The sequence below is a fragment of the Octopus bimaculoides genome, chromosome 2 (genome assembly GCF_046866305.1).
Source record: "Octopus bimaculoides isolate indiv1 chromosome 2, ASM4686630v1, whole genome shotgun sequence".
In the NCBI taxonomy this organism is placed as follows: domain Eukaryota; kingdom Metazoa; phylum Mollusca; class Cephalopoda; order Octopoda; family Octopodidae; genus Octopus; species Octopus bimaculoides.
Window position 1 is genome coordinate 154,289,668 of NC_142929.1, and position 15,000 is coordinate 154,304,667.

The 15,000-nt window shown below is 34.0% G+C and overlaps 1 protein-coding gene across 3 annotated transcripts in view; it reads right to left on the minus strand.

The window, feature by feature from the left end:
* The window catches only part of LOC106870474 (carbonic anhydrase-related protein 10), a 588,026-nt gene that overhangs the window by 129,622 nt on the left and 443,404 nt on the right, over positions 1 to 15,000 (minus strand). For all 3 annotated transcript variants that reach the window (XM_089347963.1, XM_089347964.1, XM_014916580.3), the window contains exons 5-6: positions 12,825 to 12,920; positions 7,196 to 7,262 (exon numbers count right to left, since the gene is read on the minus strand). In XM_089347963.1, coding sequence (XP_089204089.1) covers positions 7,196 to 7,262; positions 12,825 to 12,920 — 163 coding nt within the window. The remainder of the gene's footprint in view (positions 1 to 7,195; positions 7,263 to 12,824; positions 12,921 to 15,000) is intronic.

The window sequence follows — 15,000 nt, forward strand, 5'->3', positions numbered from 1 at the left end:
TCTGTCTCTAACTTATACAGTATCAACCCTAGTGTTCTCCACAGACGGGGTTTTGATTCCATCCGCCAAATTTCGCGCTATACATAAACTATCTACTTTTAATCACATAAGTAGCTGACATCTTCATTCGTCTCTAAAGCTCTGTACTGAGGCGTCATTGATATGCAACTTAGATATCTTATAACAAATCTTCACTGTTGCCATGATTAAAGATCTCAAATACAGCTTCCAACGGAGTTATATCAATCAACATAACAACACTACACAATCACAGCACATATCAAAAACAACTGTGCTGAAATCCTGGAGACTTCCTCTACGTTCCCTTTCAGACCTGAAAAATACATCAGATCGCGTCAAATACCAATGTTCTGCAAAGATCAGGTGAGATCCATATCTCTGTGACGTATTGCTCTTTCACACACGGTCAATCTATGCAGCACTCATTGAAAGTACATTTGACTGATTAGTATAAAGTTACTTACAAACAATCACAAAACTTAGTATGAAAACCTGAACAGAAGCTAAAACTAAAACAAAAGTAATAAAAGAAATATGCAGACACTTACAAACATATACATTCACTCATATGTATAGACAAATAACTACACCCCAGTTATAACTTCACACAAATATTCAAATACCTATTCATATCGTTCAAAAGGAAGAAAACTAATTGCAGAAAGAGAACATTGAACAAGGTGAAAGACTACAACTACAACTACTGCCTGTATTTTTAATTGGCAGAATGACTCTAGGACAATATAACAATAATACATATGTAAGTATGTATGTATGTATGTATGTATGTATGCATGCATGTATGTATGTATGTATGTATGTATGTATGTATGTATGTATGTATGTGTGGAGGCGCAATGGCCTAGTGCTTAGGGCAGCGGACACGCGGTCATAGGATCGCGGTTTCGATTCCCAGACCGGGCGTTGTGAGTGTTTATTGAGTGAAAACACCTAAAGCTCCACAAGGCTCCGGCAGGGGATGGTGGCGAACCCTGCTGTACTCTTTCACCACAACTTTCTCTCACTCTTACTTCCTGTTTCTGCTGTGCCTGTAATTCAAAGGGTTAGCCTTGTCACACTGTGCCACGCTGAATATTCCCGAGAACTACATTAAGGGTACACGTGTCTGTGGAGTGCCCAGTCACTTTCACGTTAATTTCACGAGCAAGCTGTTCCGTTGATCGGATCAACTGGAACCCTCGTCATCGAAAGCGACGGTGTGCCAACATATGTATGTATGTATGTATGTATGTATGTATGTATGTATGTATGTATGTATGTATGTATGTATACACACATACATATACATATATGTACATATGCATAGATGTGTATATATATGTGTATGAATGCACACACACTCATATTGTATTAGAAAAGTGGAGTAGAACCCATTGATATAAGAAACAAGCTGCAGTAAATTGCAGATTATAGGATAAGATAGAGAATAGATTCAAAATGCAAATATTGAAGATGTTTCTCGACTATTTTCTCCATCATAGAATGAGGGTTTGACAAAATACAATGGACACATCCTATTCGAATCTCATTACATACGTGTAGGTATTTTAGCAACTGTTTTCAGGGAAGCGGTGCATTGGAGAGAGTCAACATGTTTGCTTACACGGAACCCCTGCTACAACTTTTGTGATGACAGGTGAAATGCTACGAAAAGCTGATTAACGGTAGTTAATTAAGTACATATGTCAGTGTCAAATCACCAGGCTTATATGGTCTTATCTATGAGCTTTAGTGATACATGCCAAGTATGTGCCCAGCTGTGAACATAACTATTTTATTATCTGATATAGTTCATTAAAAATTGCACATGTTTGTAGAGTAACTATTCCTCTACATAAAGATAGTATTCTCCATCACAAGCGAGGCATTTAAAACATCGTTTAACCCAACTCTTGAATCCTCTTTGAAAAAATTTTAGGTATCTGCTGTTGTATTCATTCTTTCAGAGTTACTTTTATATTATCAAATTATTGTTTCTAGAAAGTGTCCTTCTTTGGATCGAACAGGCAGGAATCAGAAGGCGCTGGATCCAAGCTCTACGGGGGATGGGGCAATTATTGACAGCACAATTTGCTGAATGCCTGATTTGTTGTCAAAGATATGAGAAGTTGCACGTCATCTTAGTGAATGTGGATAGTTTTCAAATCTTATTCGGACTCTTCCCCCACCAATGCTTTCTCTAAGCTTTTTTAGTGTCTCAATGTACCACTCACTCTTGTCGGTATAACCATGTTTCAGAAAATCAAGGAAAATGACCTCTAAAACGGTTACCATCAGTTTCTGTGCCGATTGCTAACTCTTGAATTTAGGTTTCAGAGAAAAGGTATGTCAACCATTCCATAGACTGTAACTTCGTCCTCGCATCACAAAGATACGCTCACGTTTCATCATCTGTCACCAGGTCGGAAAACCTTGTCTTCATTTATTTCGAACGCTTCATTTATTTCAAAATCAGAGCGGATTTCGTGTGTCAAATCATGTGTTTCTTCTTCAAATAGTGTGTCAACTGCTGAGGTACACTCTTGACACACAATTTTCAATACCCAAAGTCTTCGAACATCTTCCATAACGCTTTATGACCATAGCCCAGGTGTGGAGCAAGCTTACAGATTTTGACTCGTCTTTCCAATTTGTCTACTCGCTGGCGATTTGTGTCAGTAGACATAGTTGATTGTCTCCTGCTGCCTGGTTTGTTTTCAGTGTTAGTTGCCCCTTATTAAAAATGCTTCATTTTGCCAATGTCATCTCCATAACGAAACTGTAACCTATTTATGGATAGCGGAAGGACTGTGCTCTCCTTCGACAATGACGGTACGTTGCTTGAACCCGTCATATATACCTGTAATGAAGAACAGGAAGTATTATTATAGAGGTTGAGTTACTCAAACTCTCAAAGCCTGCATGCAATTTGAGCTCTTGCGCCAATTCTTAAAAAGACATGCGTTCTTTTGCATTACTTTCGGTATATTGTCTTAACAAGTCCTTTATTGTTTTGAGATCATGGAATGTGATTAAAGAGATATTTGGTTGCTCTTCCCAAATGATGGAATAAGCACGTAGTGATTCCTTCGCTGGACTTTACATAAATATGTGATTAGATTAAGTAAATAAATTACGAAGAAATATAAATAATACCTTAGCTCTAGACTGGAATCCAACTCTTCTTCACATTTGTTAAATACCAGCATTGCACATAAGTCATAATTTGTAATCAATCAACTCCATTTATGTTTCGGCTGACTAATATTTTGATTAGTGTCTGGACGTGTCATATTCCCTTATTACATACTGCTACACTAATTTTAAGTTTCAGAAAATCTGTCAAACATAACCAATGTTTTGTTTATTTTAGTAACGTCCAAAAACTGTACAAAACTTATCTCGTTATTCAAGTCATAAACGTATAGTTGCATGGCTTGCTATACATAGCAGCCAAAATCCCGTTAAATCATGCCCTGCTATCTTAAAAATTATAACTTAGACAATATTTAGATAGTACAGCATTTGATATATGATATCTGAAAGAAAATAAAATTAATAAAGCGAATTGTCACGATTGGAATACTTTTGATCAAAATCTACTAAATCGGAGCCGATTCGGGGCTAAACATTACAATAACTAACGGATTAACTGTCGAAAACTGACGTCGGTTTATTTCACAAGCCCTTCGGCATAACCACATTATAGTGAGGTAACATGTTACGGGAACATTTGGTCAAATGTTTGGAATGCACAAACTTTTAGAATTACATTCGCAATTGAGAATTCAGTAAGCTGTGGTAGATAATCGATTTTGATGCAAGTTATTCATCTCCTTTCAACAATTAACGTAACTGGAAATTTTCAGCTATATTCGTAAATAATACAACGATAACTTCACCTGATACATCAGAAAACAACACTCTATCTGTTATATTGAGGGGCCATAATCGCTTGAAAAATTTATTCCATCCAATTGGTATATCACCAAATCATTTAAAGATTTTGATTTCATCTCACATTGCAGTCGATATTCATTTGAAAAGTAAATTATAGAAATAAATGTATTTGACATGTGTACATACACATACATATTCCATCCATCCATCCATCCATCCATCCATCCATCCATCCATCCATCCATCCATCCATCCATCCATCAATGCAAACTGACATTAACAACTGACATGCATGCATTGAAGATCATCTAAAATTGCTTTTGAACGTTTTCCTCTAAGTTTAGGCCAACCTACCTGTATTTTTCCTTCAACAGAAACACTTTTTTTGCCATTTTTCGGATAGGATTACATCTCACAACGAGTGATTTTGCTTTTACGATCATGGCTGACATTAATAACAACACCGATATCAATACCAGCAGTTCTGCCAACATCAGCAATTTTATCAAGTCTTCGAACTATCTAAGGTGACGTTATTCTCACTTTACTTGGTCGTTTCATTTAAATCAAGATCTATTATGTTCTTAGGAAAAGATTTCTTTGATGGCCATATCAAGCGAATAAAAAAATAATGGGACAAAGCTTCGCTCAGACTTAAACTTCTTCGACAACGAGCATTTATCTTTATCCGAAAAATGACTGACTTATATAACAATTGAGATCGCAACTCTTATGATGCTTGTTGATTTTCTAAACACATTCAAAAGTGCCCAAATCAACTATAGGAGACCGATAAAAATGTAAGCAAACTACTGCTGCTATCATTCAACTCTCAAGTATCTCCGTATGGAACTGGTCCGTCAGAGGTGATAGTGGAATATACACTCTTTTAAAGCGTTTTAAAACTTCAGTTAGAAAAGTCATCCCACAAGTAACGGAGAGCGATTGCATATGCTGTTAGAAAAACTTCAGCAACAATATTTCAAGGAGACAACCTGCTTTAATTTCTGTTTATTTTGGCATTAAATCCGTTGTCATTTCCTACTCCACAAATCCTTTGGTTATGTATGCAGTCTGCAACAGTATGCTGCACCAATATAACTCATAATTTCTGTGTAGACGAATTTATATTGTAAATCTTATAAATATCGAGAAACTTGGATTTAGTGACATTTTCAGTGAATATTGCATTGGAACGTGTCAGAAAATTTTGGTATTTGATAACTGAACACAGAATAACTGTCTTCCAGATCCAGATCTTTGCATCAGTAGTCTCTCTGTATCCTCTGTTCTGCCTAACGTATAGTTCTTGACGAAAATATGTGAACAACTTTAGAATGATCAAAAAATATTACACCGCACTTTAAAGGTATGGTGGTCGGACCTTTCCACGTACAACAATACGATAACTGACAATGCATTTGCAGTAGTAACACCTGGAAAGAGAAACAAGACGAATACCTTCTGCTCATCAGCTTGACTGATCTATAGAGAGAATGTTCCCCATAGATATTAAACCACATAAGATCCCGATATTAGTTGGAAGTTTCCACAGAAACAATTGTATTGACAGGATTTTTCTCAGAAGGAAAGAGCAAGAAACTTAGGATCGATGCAGACAACCTTTGAGTGTGAGATGGTATCACTCAGAAAACCTATGATAAAATACGGCTCTACAAAACTTTACATCAACCGAGCACTCCAAAGTGATCAGAAATAAATATCTTATGAGTGGTCAGTGAATTCAAAAATACTCACTTTTCGACTATACCCCATGCGATCCCTAAATTACGTGACATGTGTACCATGACAAAAACCCGCAAGAAAGACAATCTACACATCAATACAGGTTATGCATTTGTATATTTCATGTAAACCTGACGATGATACTAATGGTTACACGAGGAGTATCCTCTCATAAACTTATAATCGTTATATCGCGCCACATTTCGAAGATTGTGCATTTTCAGGACAAAAGAGGCAGTCAAACCCTTAAACTTACAAGGTGCGGCCAAGACATCGATTATGTCACATTTCTGGAGAATATATTACTACCAGCAGCTACTTGTAATATTGATAAAACGATAAACGATGCCACCCGGAATGCCGATGCTAAAGAGTAATTTGACAAATATATTAAAAAACAAAAAAAAAAAAAACTTCAATACCTGGCCACTTATTTTCAGAAGAGACCGGGAAAGAAGTGGACCCATACTTCTCCAAACGGTTTCAAAGCTTAGCTTGCCACAACTGTGAAGCATACAACACTTTCTTTGGTGTATCATCTGACCATCTCGTGGTAACATCTAAACTTCATAGCACTTCCATAACCTTATAAGCACATCCATAAGTGGTACTATCTCCGGACGAATATTGCAGTAAATTTGCCTTTCACGATGTATTTGCATTAAGTATGATATACAGATGGTTATTTAAATTTAATACTGCTTCGTTTGCATATATTTTTACTCAGTCATGTGGCTATTTGCAACACCAGTGATTGTTTATTTATTGTTTTCCTATCTTTTTATATTGGCAGGGATAAATTTGTCTTAGTATGCGGTTGGCTGTAAATACATGCTATGATTAAATGAGATAAATAAGCAAATCATTCAGTGTTCAATGTAGTGTATCGCGAAATTTCTCATGTAAAATGCATGTCCAAGTACAATGTTGCACACACTGAAGAATTCATAATAAGGGATGAACAGAGTAAAATGTGTATATGTGTGAGCCAAACAGAGATTAAAGAGACAATGTGTTAAACTGGTTATTTACTGATGCTTCATATGCACAAAGCTTTAGCCTCAAGCCAACAGAAAAATAATATAAAGCATAGGAATATGAAAGATCAAGTTGCATCTAACTACAATTCCATAATTTCAACGACAAATATAAACCGTCACTCAGTTCCAACCTTATTTGAAAATATTTGAGATAAATTCAAATTACGATAAACGTAAAGAAACAAACGAAGTTTGTTTTTAGAAGCGTTGAGATGTCTTAGAAAGTTAAAGAAGTGATTTTAAATTCTCAATTGCAGGATAATGCTAATAACATAGCATGAATAGGATAAATTACCCCTATTTTGCAGAAAAAAGTGTAGGCGGTAAGCTATGAGACACGAGATAAGAGATTTGAGATAAGTCATTGATCTGAGGATAACTTCCTAGGTGGAGCCCCAGAAAAACGTTACGGGAGCTGCCTCTCCTGTTCTTACTAAATCATAAAAAAAACATATGCATTCAGAAAATATTTGAATGGTTCTACTTACCTTTAAAACGAATATTTTCAAACTCTTTTCCTATCACATCAAATTCATTTCCCGTCTTTTCACTAAGCTGGCAAAAAATAAGAGAAATATGAAACAAAACTTGATCTTTTTCGAAAGCAAATGAAAGGCAAATAGGATATCACAGGCATTTATATATTTCTATAAAAATCCTAATATTTAGAAGTACAAAATTTCACGAGTATTTATGTATCCATGCCAAATCGATTATTCATGTAAGCAGAGTATTTTCAAGGCGAAATGTAACCTGGCCTAAAAATAAAGTTACATGAAAAATTAACTATTTGAGACAGTTGCTTAACTGTAGTTATAAAGTTCTAATAAAGAAATAAAAAAAAACATGTTTTTAAAGAATTGTGTAAATTGTACAATGCTTTTTTGTGTGCAGCATATTTTCAGTCAGTAGGGAGCTTAAAGATATAAAGTGCGAAGAAACACCAGTGTCTTAAAGAAAGTAATGTTTGGATTCTGACGGAAAATACTTGCAGATAAGAAACTAGAAAGAACGGTGGTCTTTTTTGTCGCCTTGAATACTATTGAACTGGTACATACATGTAATTCATTACATAGGTACACATATATGAGTACCTATGTACACATAGGTATACATGTTTGTGTGTATGTGTGTGTGTGTGTGTGTGTGTATGTGTGTGTGTGTATATGTGTGTGTGTGTGTGTGTGTGTGTACGTGTGTGATAATGTATATGTATACACACACACATATAAATATTTATGTATTGTATGTAGATATATATGGATATGTGTATAAATATATATATATGCACATATACATATATAAATATGTATGTATATCTATACACATACATATTCATAAGTATATATCTGTGTGAATGTTAATATACTTACATGTATCTCAGTTATACAGAATGTAGATAGGTGTATCTTCGTGCAGTCACACATACTCATTCGAATTCCGGTTGTGTGTGTGTGTTTCAGTATGTGTGTGTGCCTGTATGTGTGTATGTGTGTGTGTATGTGTGTATATGAGTGTGTGTGTCTGTGTATGTGTGTGTGTGTGTGTGTGTGTCTGTGTATGTGTGTGTGTCTGTGTATGTGTGTGTGTCTGTGTGTGTGTCTGTGTGTGTGCATGCAATTATATACATTTTGCATATCTCGTATACATGACCCTTATTATCTTACCTTATATTACACCATTTTATTTTTTCCTTCTCATTTCCAGTTTGCTCATTTATATTTTGGGAAAAATAATGCAGACATCATCGTCTTAGATTTCCTACCATTCTATGTAGTAATTTCACTTATTTACCTATACACAGTTCTAAATTATTTATGTCGCGCGAAATCTTGCCAATGCAACTCCAAACTCACAGTCACCATCTATTTATGCCGAATAAATTATTTACTGCAGTTCCTGTAATGAGTCCTTTTCGCGAGGACTTAACACGCTGCTTTATATATATATATATATATATATATATATATATATATATATATATATATATATATATATATATATATATATATATATATATATATATATATATTCAAACAAAGCATGAGTTTTACTCTGACATTGCAAACAGTAATGCGTCACGTGCGATACTACTTATTGCCTTAAAGATCACAATGTAGCATGAAACATTGTGAAACATCCGCTTCGAACTTATATATGACATCTACGACATATATATATGCACACATATACATATGCATACACATACATATATATATATATATATATATATATATATATATATATATACACATACATATGTGTGTGTGTATGTAAATCCATATATATCTAATATGTTATATTTCATCCATTATACTATATTATACATACAAACAAACACACGCACATATATGCATGTTTTTATGATTGTCTTTTAGGGCTTTACTGCTTTTTTCAAATGTATTTATAGAATGTAGTTTTCTCAGTTATTTCCACTCTTACATATTTGATTATGTTTACTTGTTGTAAATCTGCCACCGTCAACTGTCGTTTACTGCTTGCGTTTTAACGCTTCTACAGCAAGGCACATAATAGTTATGAGCGCGAATACTGAAGGGAGCGACTTAACTTAAAATCTGGCAATTGCGTGACATGCTGGATATTCAGGATTATTAACCAAGTTCTAGTTCAGCAACCTTAAATATGGTTTACATATATAAAGATGTAAATGTTGTTTAAGCAGAAACATATGTAAATATGATTTAAGCAATATAAACATATATGTATGTTTTCACATATTAAAGTCAATTTATTCGACCTGTAACATCAGGTGAATACTTCCTATTTTGAGATGAAGAAATCATTATCAGCGTTTCACCTCTAAATCAAAATACGGTGATAGTCAACATTACAGAGCTGTGATAATATAAATGAACGTTTAGGAAACCTTCACAGCGCGTTTCTAAAAGACAGAATGTAAAGTAGGACACAAGTTGATAATTATAATCTCCCACGACAGTTTCCTCATGCTGTAATATCTGTCAGAAAATGACAAGTTATAAGCCTCAATAGTTATCATTTCATCACAGAAAGTGATTCGACGAACAGTACTAGTTAGCAATGTAGAATTAGCTCTACAGATATTGGTGTAACAACGCGTGGTTAGAGATTATATGTCGTGAAAGAAAATGAAAAAGAAAGTAATATGAATAAGCCATACAGAAATAGGCAGAAGAAAAGAAATAGATGGGAAATAAATCTGATATGTATTTTTTGCCAAATTTTTGCAGCAGTAATTTCGTCTTAATTAAATTATATCGCATTCCATACCAATAGATCAATTATTATTGTATCGTTATATTTTCAGTTGGTCTTCCGACATATATCAGTAGGTTTCCTCTTAATTGGTTGTCATATTTTAGAATTGTTTTTCTTCCTGAAAATATTAATAACTGGAGGTTGTAGCAATATATGCCAAGAAACCTAATCGGAAACATCACTTGTGATATTAGTGTTATAACGTATCGTATTAGGCACATTCCACCTTAAAGATTAACCATTATCTCGTAAATGTCAGATAGCAATAATGTTAATTTATGAAGATGATGTGATTTGTTTTAAATATTTAGGGTAATGATAAGAATTTGCTTCCGATTTTTAAATGAAAGTAGATGCCCGTCTTTATTTAAGCTTTGATACTTGCAGTAGTCATTATGAAATAGAGAATGAATAAGTAGTTCATTTATGAACTGAACAATAATTCAGAATCAAACATATGGATTGGTGTGGCAACCATATACGTTTTATATATGCTGTACATCATATCTAAAGTGTTGATTCCATTATACTAAAACAACATACTCCGACGTTAGCTAAATGCTTTTTATTTGAATTTTTTAAGGACTTTTATATCATAATTTGTGAATTTTTGTATGATTCAACGACCTTTAATATCACAGTTTGTGAATAACAACGCCGTTGGTTTAAAATTTCGATGGATAAGTTACTGATTTACTGCATATAAATTGAATTAGAATATCTTGTCTGTGTAACTCAAGAAGAACGATTACCACGGGGTGAATAAAATTTACAAAGGCATGGTTAACAACCATTAAGAATAAATTTTGTGTTCATGAATATTTTATACCAATTCACATGAACTTTAGTTTATGATTAACAACCAGTAGGAATAATAACAACCCACATAGAGACAGACTCAGTCAAATGACTATAAAATGAGCACGGACAGAAAGAAAATCAGTTCTCGTCTGAAGATCTCAGTAACATGAAACTCGATTCACGGAGAAAAGCACTCTAGATGATGATGATGATGATAATATTAATACTATGTGGGTGTGTGTGTCTGTGTGTATGTATGTACATGGATATATATATATATATATATATATATATATATATATATATATATATATATATATATATATAAATGCGTGTGTGTTGCTTGGTGCGTATATCTTTCCCTTATGTACATGGTGGGGAAAGGGAAAACGTTGCTGTTTCAACGAAAACGCATCTGATATGAAATTTATTCTGCATTTACGATATAAAAAAGTAATAACACACACACACATACACATACACACACACACACACACACAACACATACACACACACACGCAGACACACACATGCAAAAGCACACGCACACACACACACACACATACGTGTTCTCGAACAGACATAATGAGTCAGTAATTGTAATATTGTGCACATTCTTATTTAGACATATCAGACTAGTCATGATCAACTATGTATAACATAAATATATATAGTTATACATAACTATATCTAACACAGATATATTTAGTTATCTATTTTATACATATAACTCGATAGTCATAAAACCGCAGTCAATACAATTATAACAAATGTTAAATGACAACGATATACAGCAGGTCGATTGAGTTGTAGATGAAGCCTGTTAGTGGTGAGACATAGATGTGTTGTAATCTAATTTGTTTTTAAATATTTAAATACAATTGTGTATTAAGATGTTCCCTTTATGAATAAAAAATTATTACACACTATTTTTGATTGTAAAAAAAAGTATTATACAAGCACAATACACAAAAATATAATTAAGATAATACGAGTCTTAATTCTCTCATAGAAACATCTTTGTAGCTAGGGACGGTTAATATGTTTTCTGTTTCTTCTCTTGCTTGGTATATGTGGTTCATATCTAATTGCTGTACAATGATATAAACATTGCAGACATCAATCTGTACCTTAACCATCAACATGAAGTTTGTGTACACTTGATATGTATGATAGACGTGAGTTAAAGCTGCCTTCCCGATCATCTTGTAAATCTCTGTGTCCAAGCTGAGGTCATTAATGATGGTAGATCTGAAGTTCATGGACGTCGATGGTAATGACCGCTAGTACCTCTGCAGGCTGTTCCTGCACATTTGTTTTCTTCAAACTGATAGTCAATCCGAAATCTCAACAGACACGAGTTTGGAGGTACATCAGGGATTACAATCCATACAGGGTATCGGTCGCAACTGCTGCACCATCAGCAAGCACTTGTTCTTGGTGAGTGTTGCATGAACATTTGTTTTGGTTCTGGTGTGAGACAGACTAACGAGGCTACCTACTGACCTAGTACGCAGATAATTCCCTTCTGTTGCGTCGTCGAAACAGTGAATTAGATTTCGAAGCCTGTGAGAGGAAAACGCCTCGTTTAATTAATGCCGTTATGCATGTCGAAGGGCCCAGAAGATCTAATAAATTACCGCATGTCTGGAAAAAGTACTCAGATAACGATCATGTGAAAGATACAAGACAATCTTTTCAATCTAATATACATACATGCATACCGAAAGCGCATATATATATATATATATATATATATATATATATATATATATATATATATATATATATGTACATATATATTGTGTGTGTGTGTGTGTGTGCGTGTGTGTGTGTGTGTGAGAGAGTGTGTGTGTGTGTGTGCATGTATTTACATATACTATTACACCCAAAAGTTATTCATGTGTGTATGTAAATACGGATATGCATAGAATCTCATGTTACATTCAGTTTTACCTATAATTGCAGACATACTTATGTTGAATCACATAAAAGATACTCAGAATACCTACGGAAAGACATAGATACAGAATAATGAAAAGGTGGTTTAATACTTACCATCGCAAATATAGCAATAGCGACGATTCCATGAGGAGAGGCGAGAGCAGAAGTATAGTTATCATATAAATCTGTATTGTAAGCAATCAGATGAATCTACAAGAAAACACAAGTTTTAGACTATAGAAATTCTCTTTCGAGAATAACTTTTTGACATTCTCATTCCAAATATACATAATTTACAGGATCACCGCTTATTTTCTGGTCACACAGTGGTTTACAAAATATTGAGCACACACAGAGTTACACACAGATATCATTTAAAATCGGAGTTTTACCGAGGACTGTTATTCTCACAAGAAATATGTATAAAGATATATATATATATAGATGTATGTATGGACATACTAAGACGTGGGATAGAAAGTAGTAGTAGCAGTAGTAATAGTAGTAGTAGTAGTAGTAGTAGTAGTAGTAGTAGTAGTAATAGTAGAAGTAGTAGTAGTAGTAGTAGTAGTAGTAGTAGTAGTAGTAGTAGTAGTAGTAGAAGTAGTAGTATTTTTGAAGTTGAGTTCGGTTAAAACATTTAGGAAATGTGGAATAACTAAGCAATTGATCAAAGCACCTGGGGAACGATAAGGACAATATATAGTTTAACAATAGAAAGCGAGCAGAGAGAGAGAGAGAGAAAGAGAGAGTTCATAAATTTTAAAAGATAAAAGAAAAATAAATAAATAAAAAGATAAATAGTAAGAAAAAACACGGGAAAGAGGTTGGTGGAATAGGAAAAATAATACTAAAAATGGAAAAAGCATGAATTTACTGTGTGGATGAAAGAGTAGATTATATTGTCAGTCAAAGCTGTTAAGTTGTTATTTCAAATTATAAAAGAATTGAATTTTACACACACACCTGTCTATGAATATCTTCCTGTCTGTTTATATATACATGCATGTACACATGCAAATATGTACAGGGATGTATATGTCGAGAACCAAAATGTGAAAATATTCAGGGGCTGAATATTCATGTATAAGCTTGTAGATATTTATATATTTATAGAACAAATTTATATGAAGCACAAAAATACAGAAAACTAAGGGACAGGTTATAGTATTTCAGGTCCGACATCTGTTTCGCGGGGCTCGGAATTACGTAAAAGTTGTAATGTTCGTAGACGGAGTGTGCAAAAAGTTTAAGATATGCAATCAATAGTTGATACATTAGAGTTAACTCAGGCGCCTCAGTTGTAGATACACTAACGTAAACCCGGCTTCCGTCATCAGTGTGGAAAGATTGGTAACACGCATGTATATTTGGTCTGTAAATTTATAAGTGTCTACATGCTTATACACGAGTGTTCATCCTCTGAATATTTTTAGTTTTTGTTTCTCTCTCTATATATCTCTACATGTATTTAAATAAATATATCTATGTTATTATTAGTTTATTTCAAGCCTTCTTGCCAATAGAGAAAGAATCGGTTTCTAACCTGGATCCAAGGCTCCTTCATTGGAGTTTCACCATCAACAACAGGGTATTTTGTATGTATGTATGTATGTATGTGCAGATTTGTATGTTTTATGTACGTATTCTCATGCGTATGGTTGCATATCTAGACATGTTCATATTTAGTGACAAACTTCTGTAAAATTTTACAGATTTTCACAGTTCCAGTGATGGATTGGATCTGTAGTCTTCGAATTAGCTTTCTCCTTTCTGGTTTTGTGAAGTTTATTTTCTCAAGATTAGTATTTAGGCAGTGTGTTACATATCACCGGGCTCCAATAATTACAAGTATAAGCCTGAACTTGTAATCTGGATAGAGTAACTGCAGATTTCTCAATAGTTCAGCATAGGTGTTCTCTTTTTCGCTGATCTTCAGCTTCATGTTAACATCCGCTGGGCAGCTAATTTCCACAACTGTGCACAGTTTCTCTTCTCTATCAAGCCCAAGCGTATTATTTGCATCACTATCTCCATATCAGCTCACCTTGATTCCCCTTACAACCACTCTTTACTCTGTAAGCGCAGTTCTCGGCAAAAACTTCGAAGTGCAAGTTCAAACTATTTGAAAACTACGTGTTTTCTATATTAAGCATCTCTAAATCTTACCTGTTGATTCTCTCTCTCTCTCTCTCTCTCTCTCTCTCTCTCTCTCTCTCTCTCTCTCATATATATAAAATACGTATATATATATATATATATATATATGTATATATCTATATAAAGACAT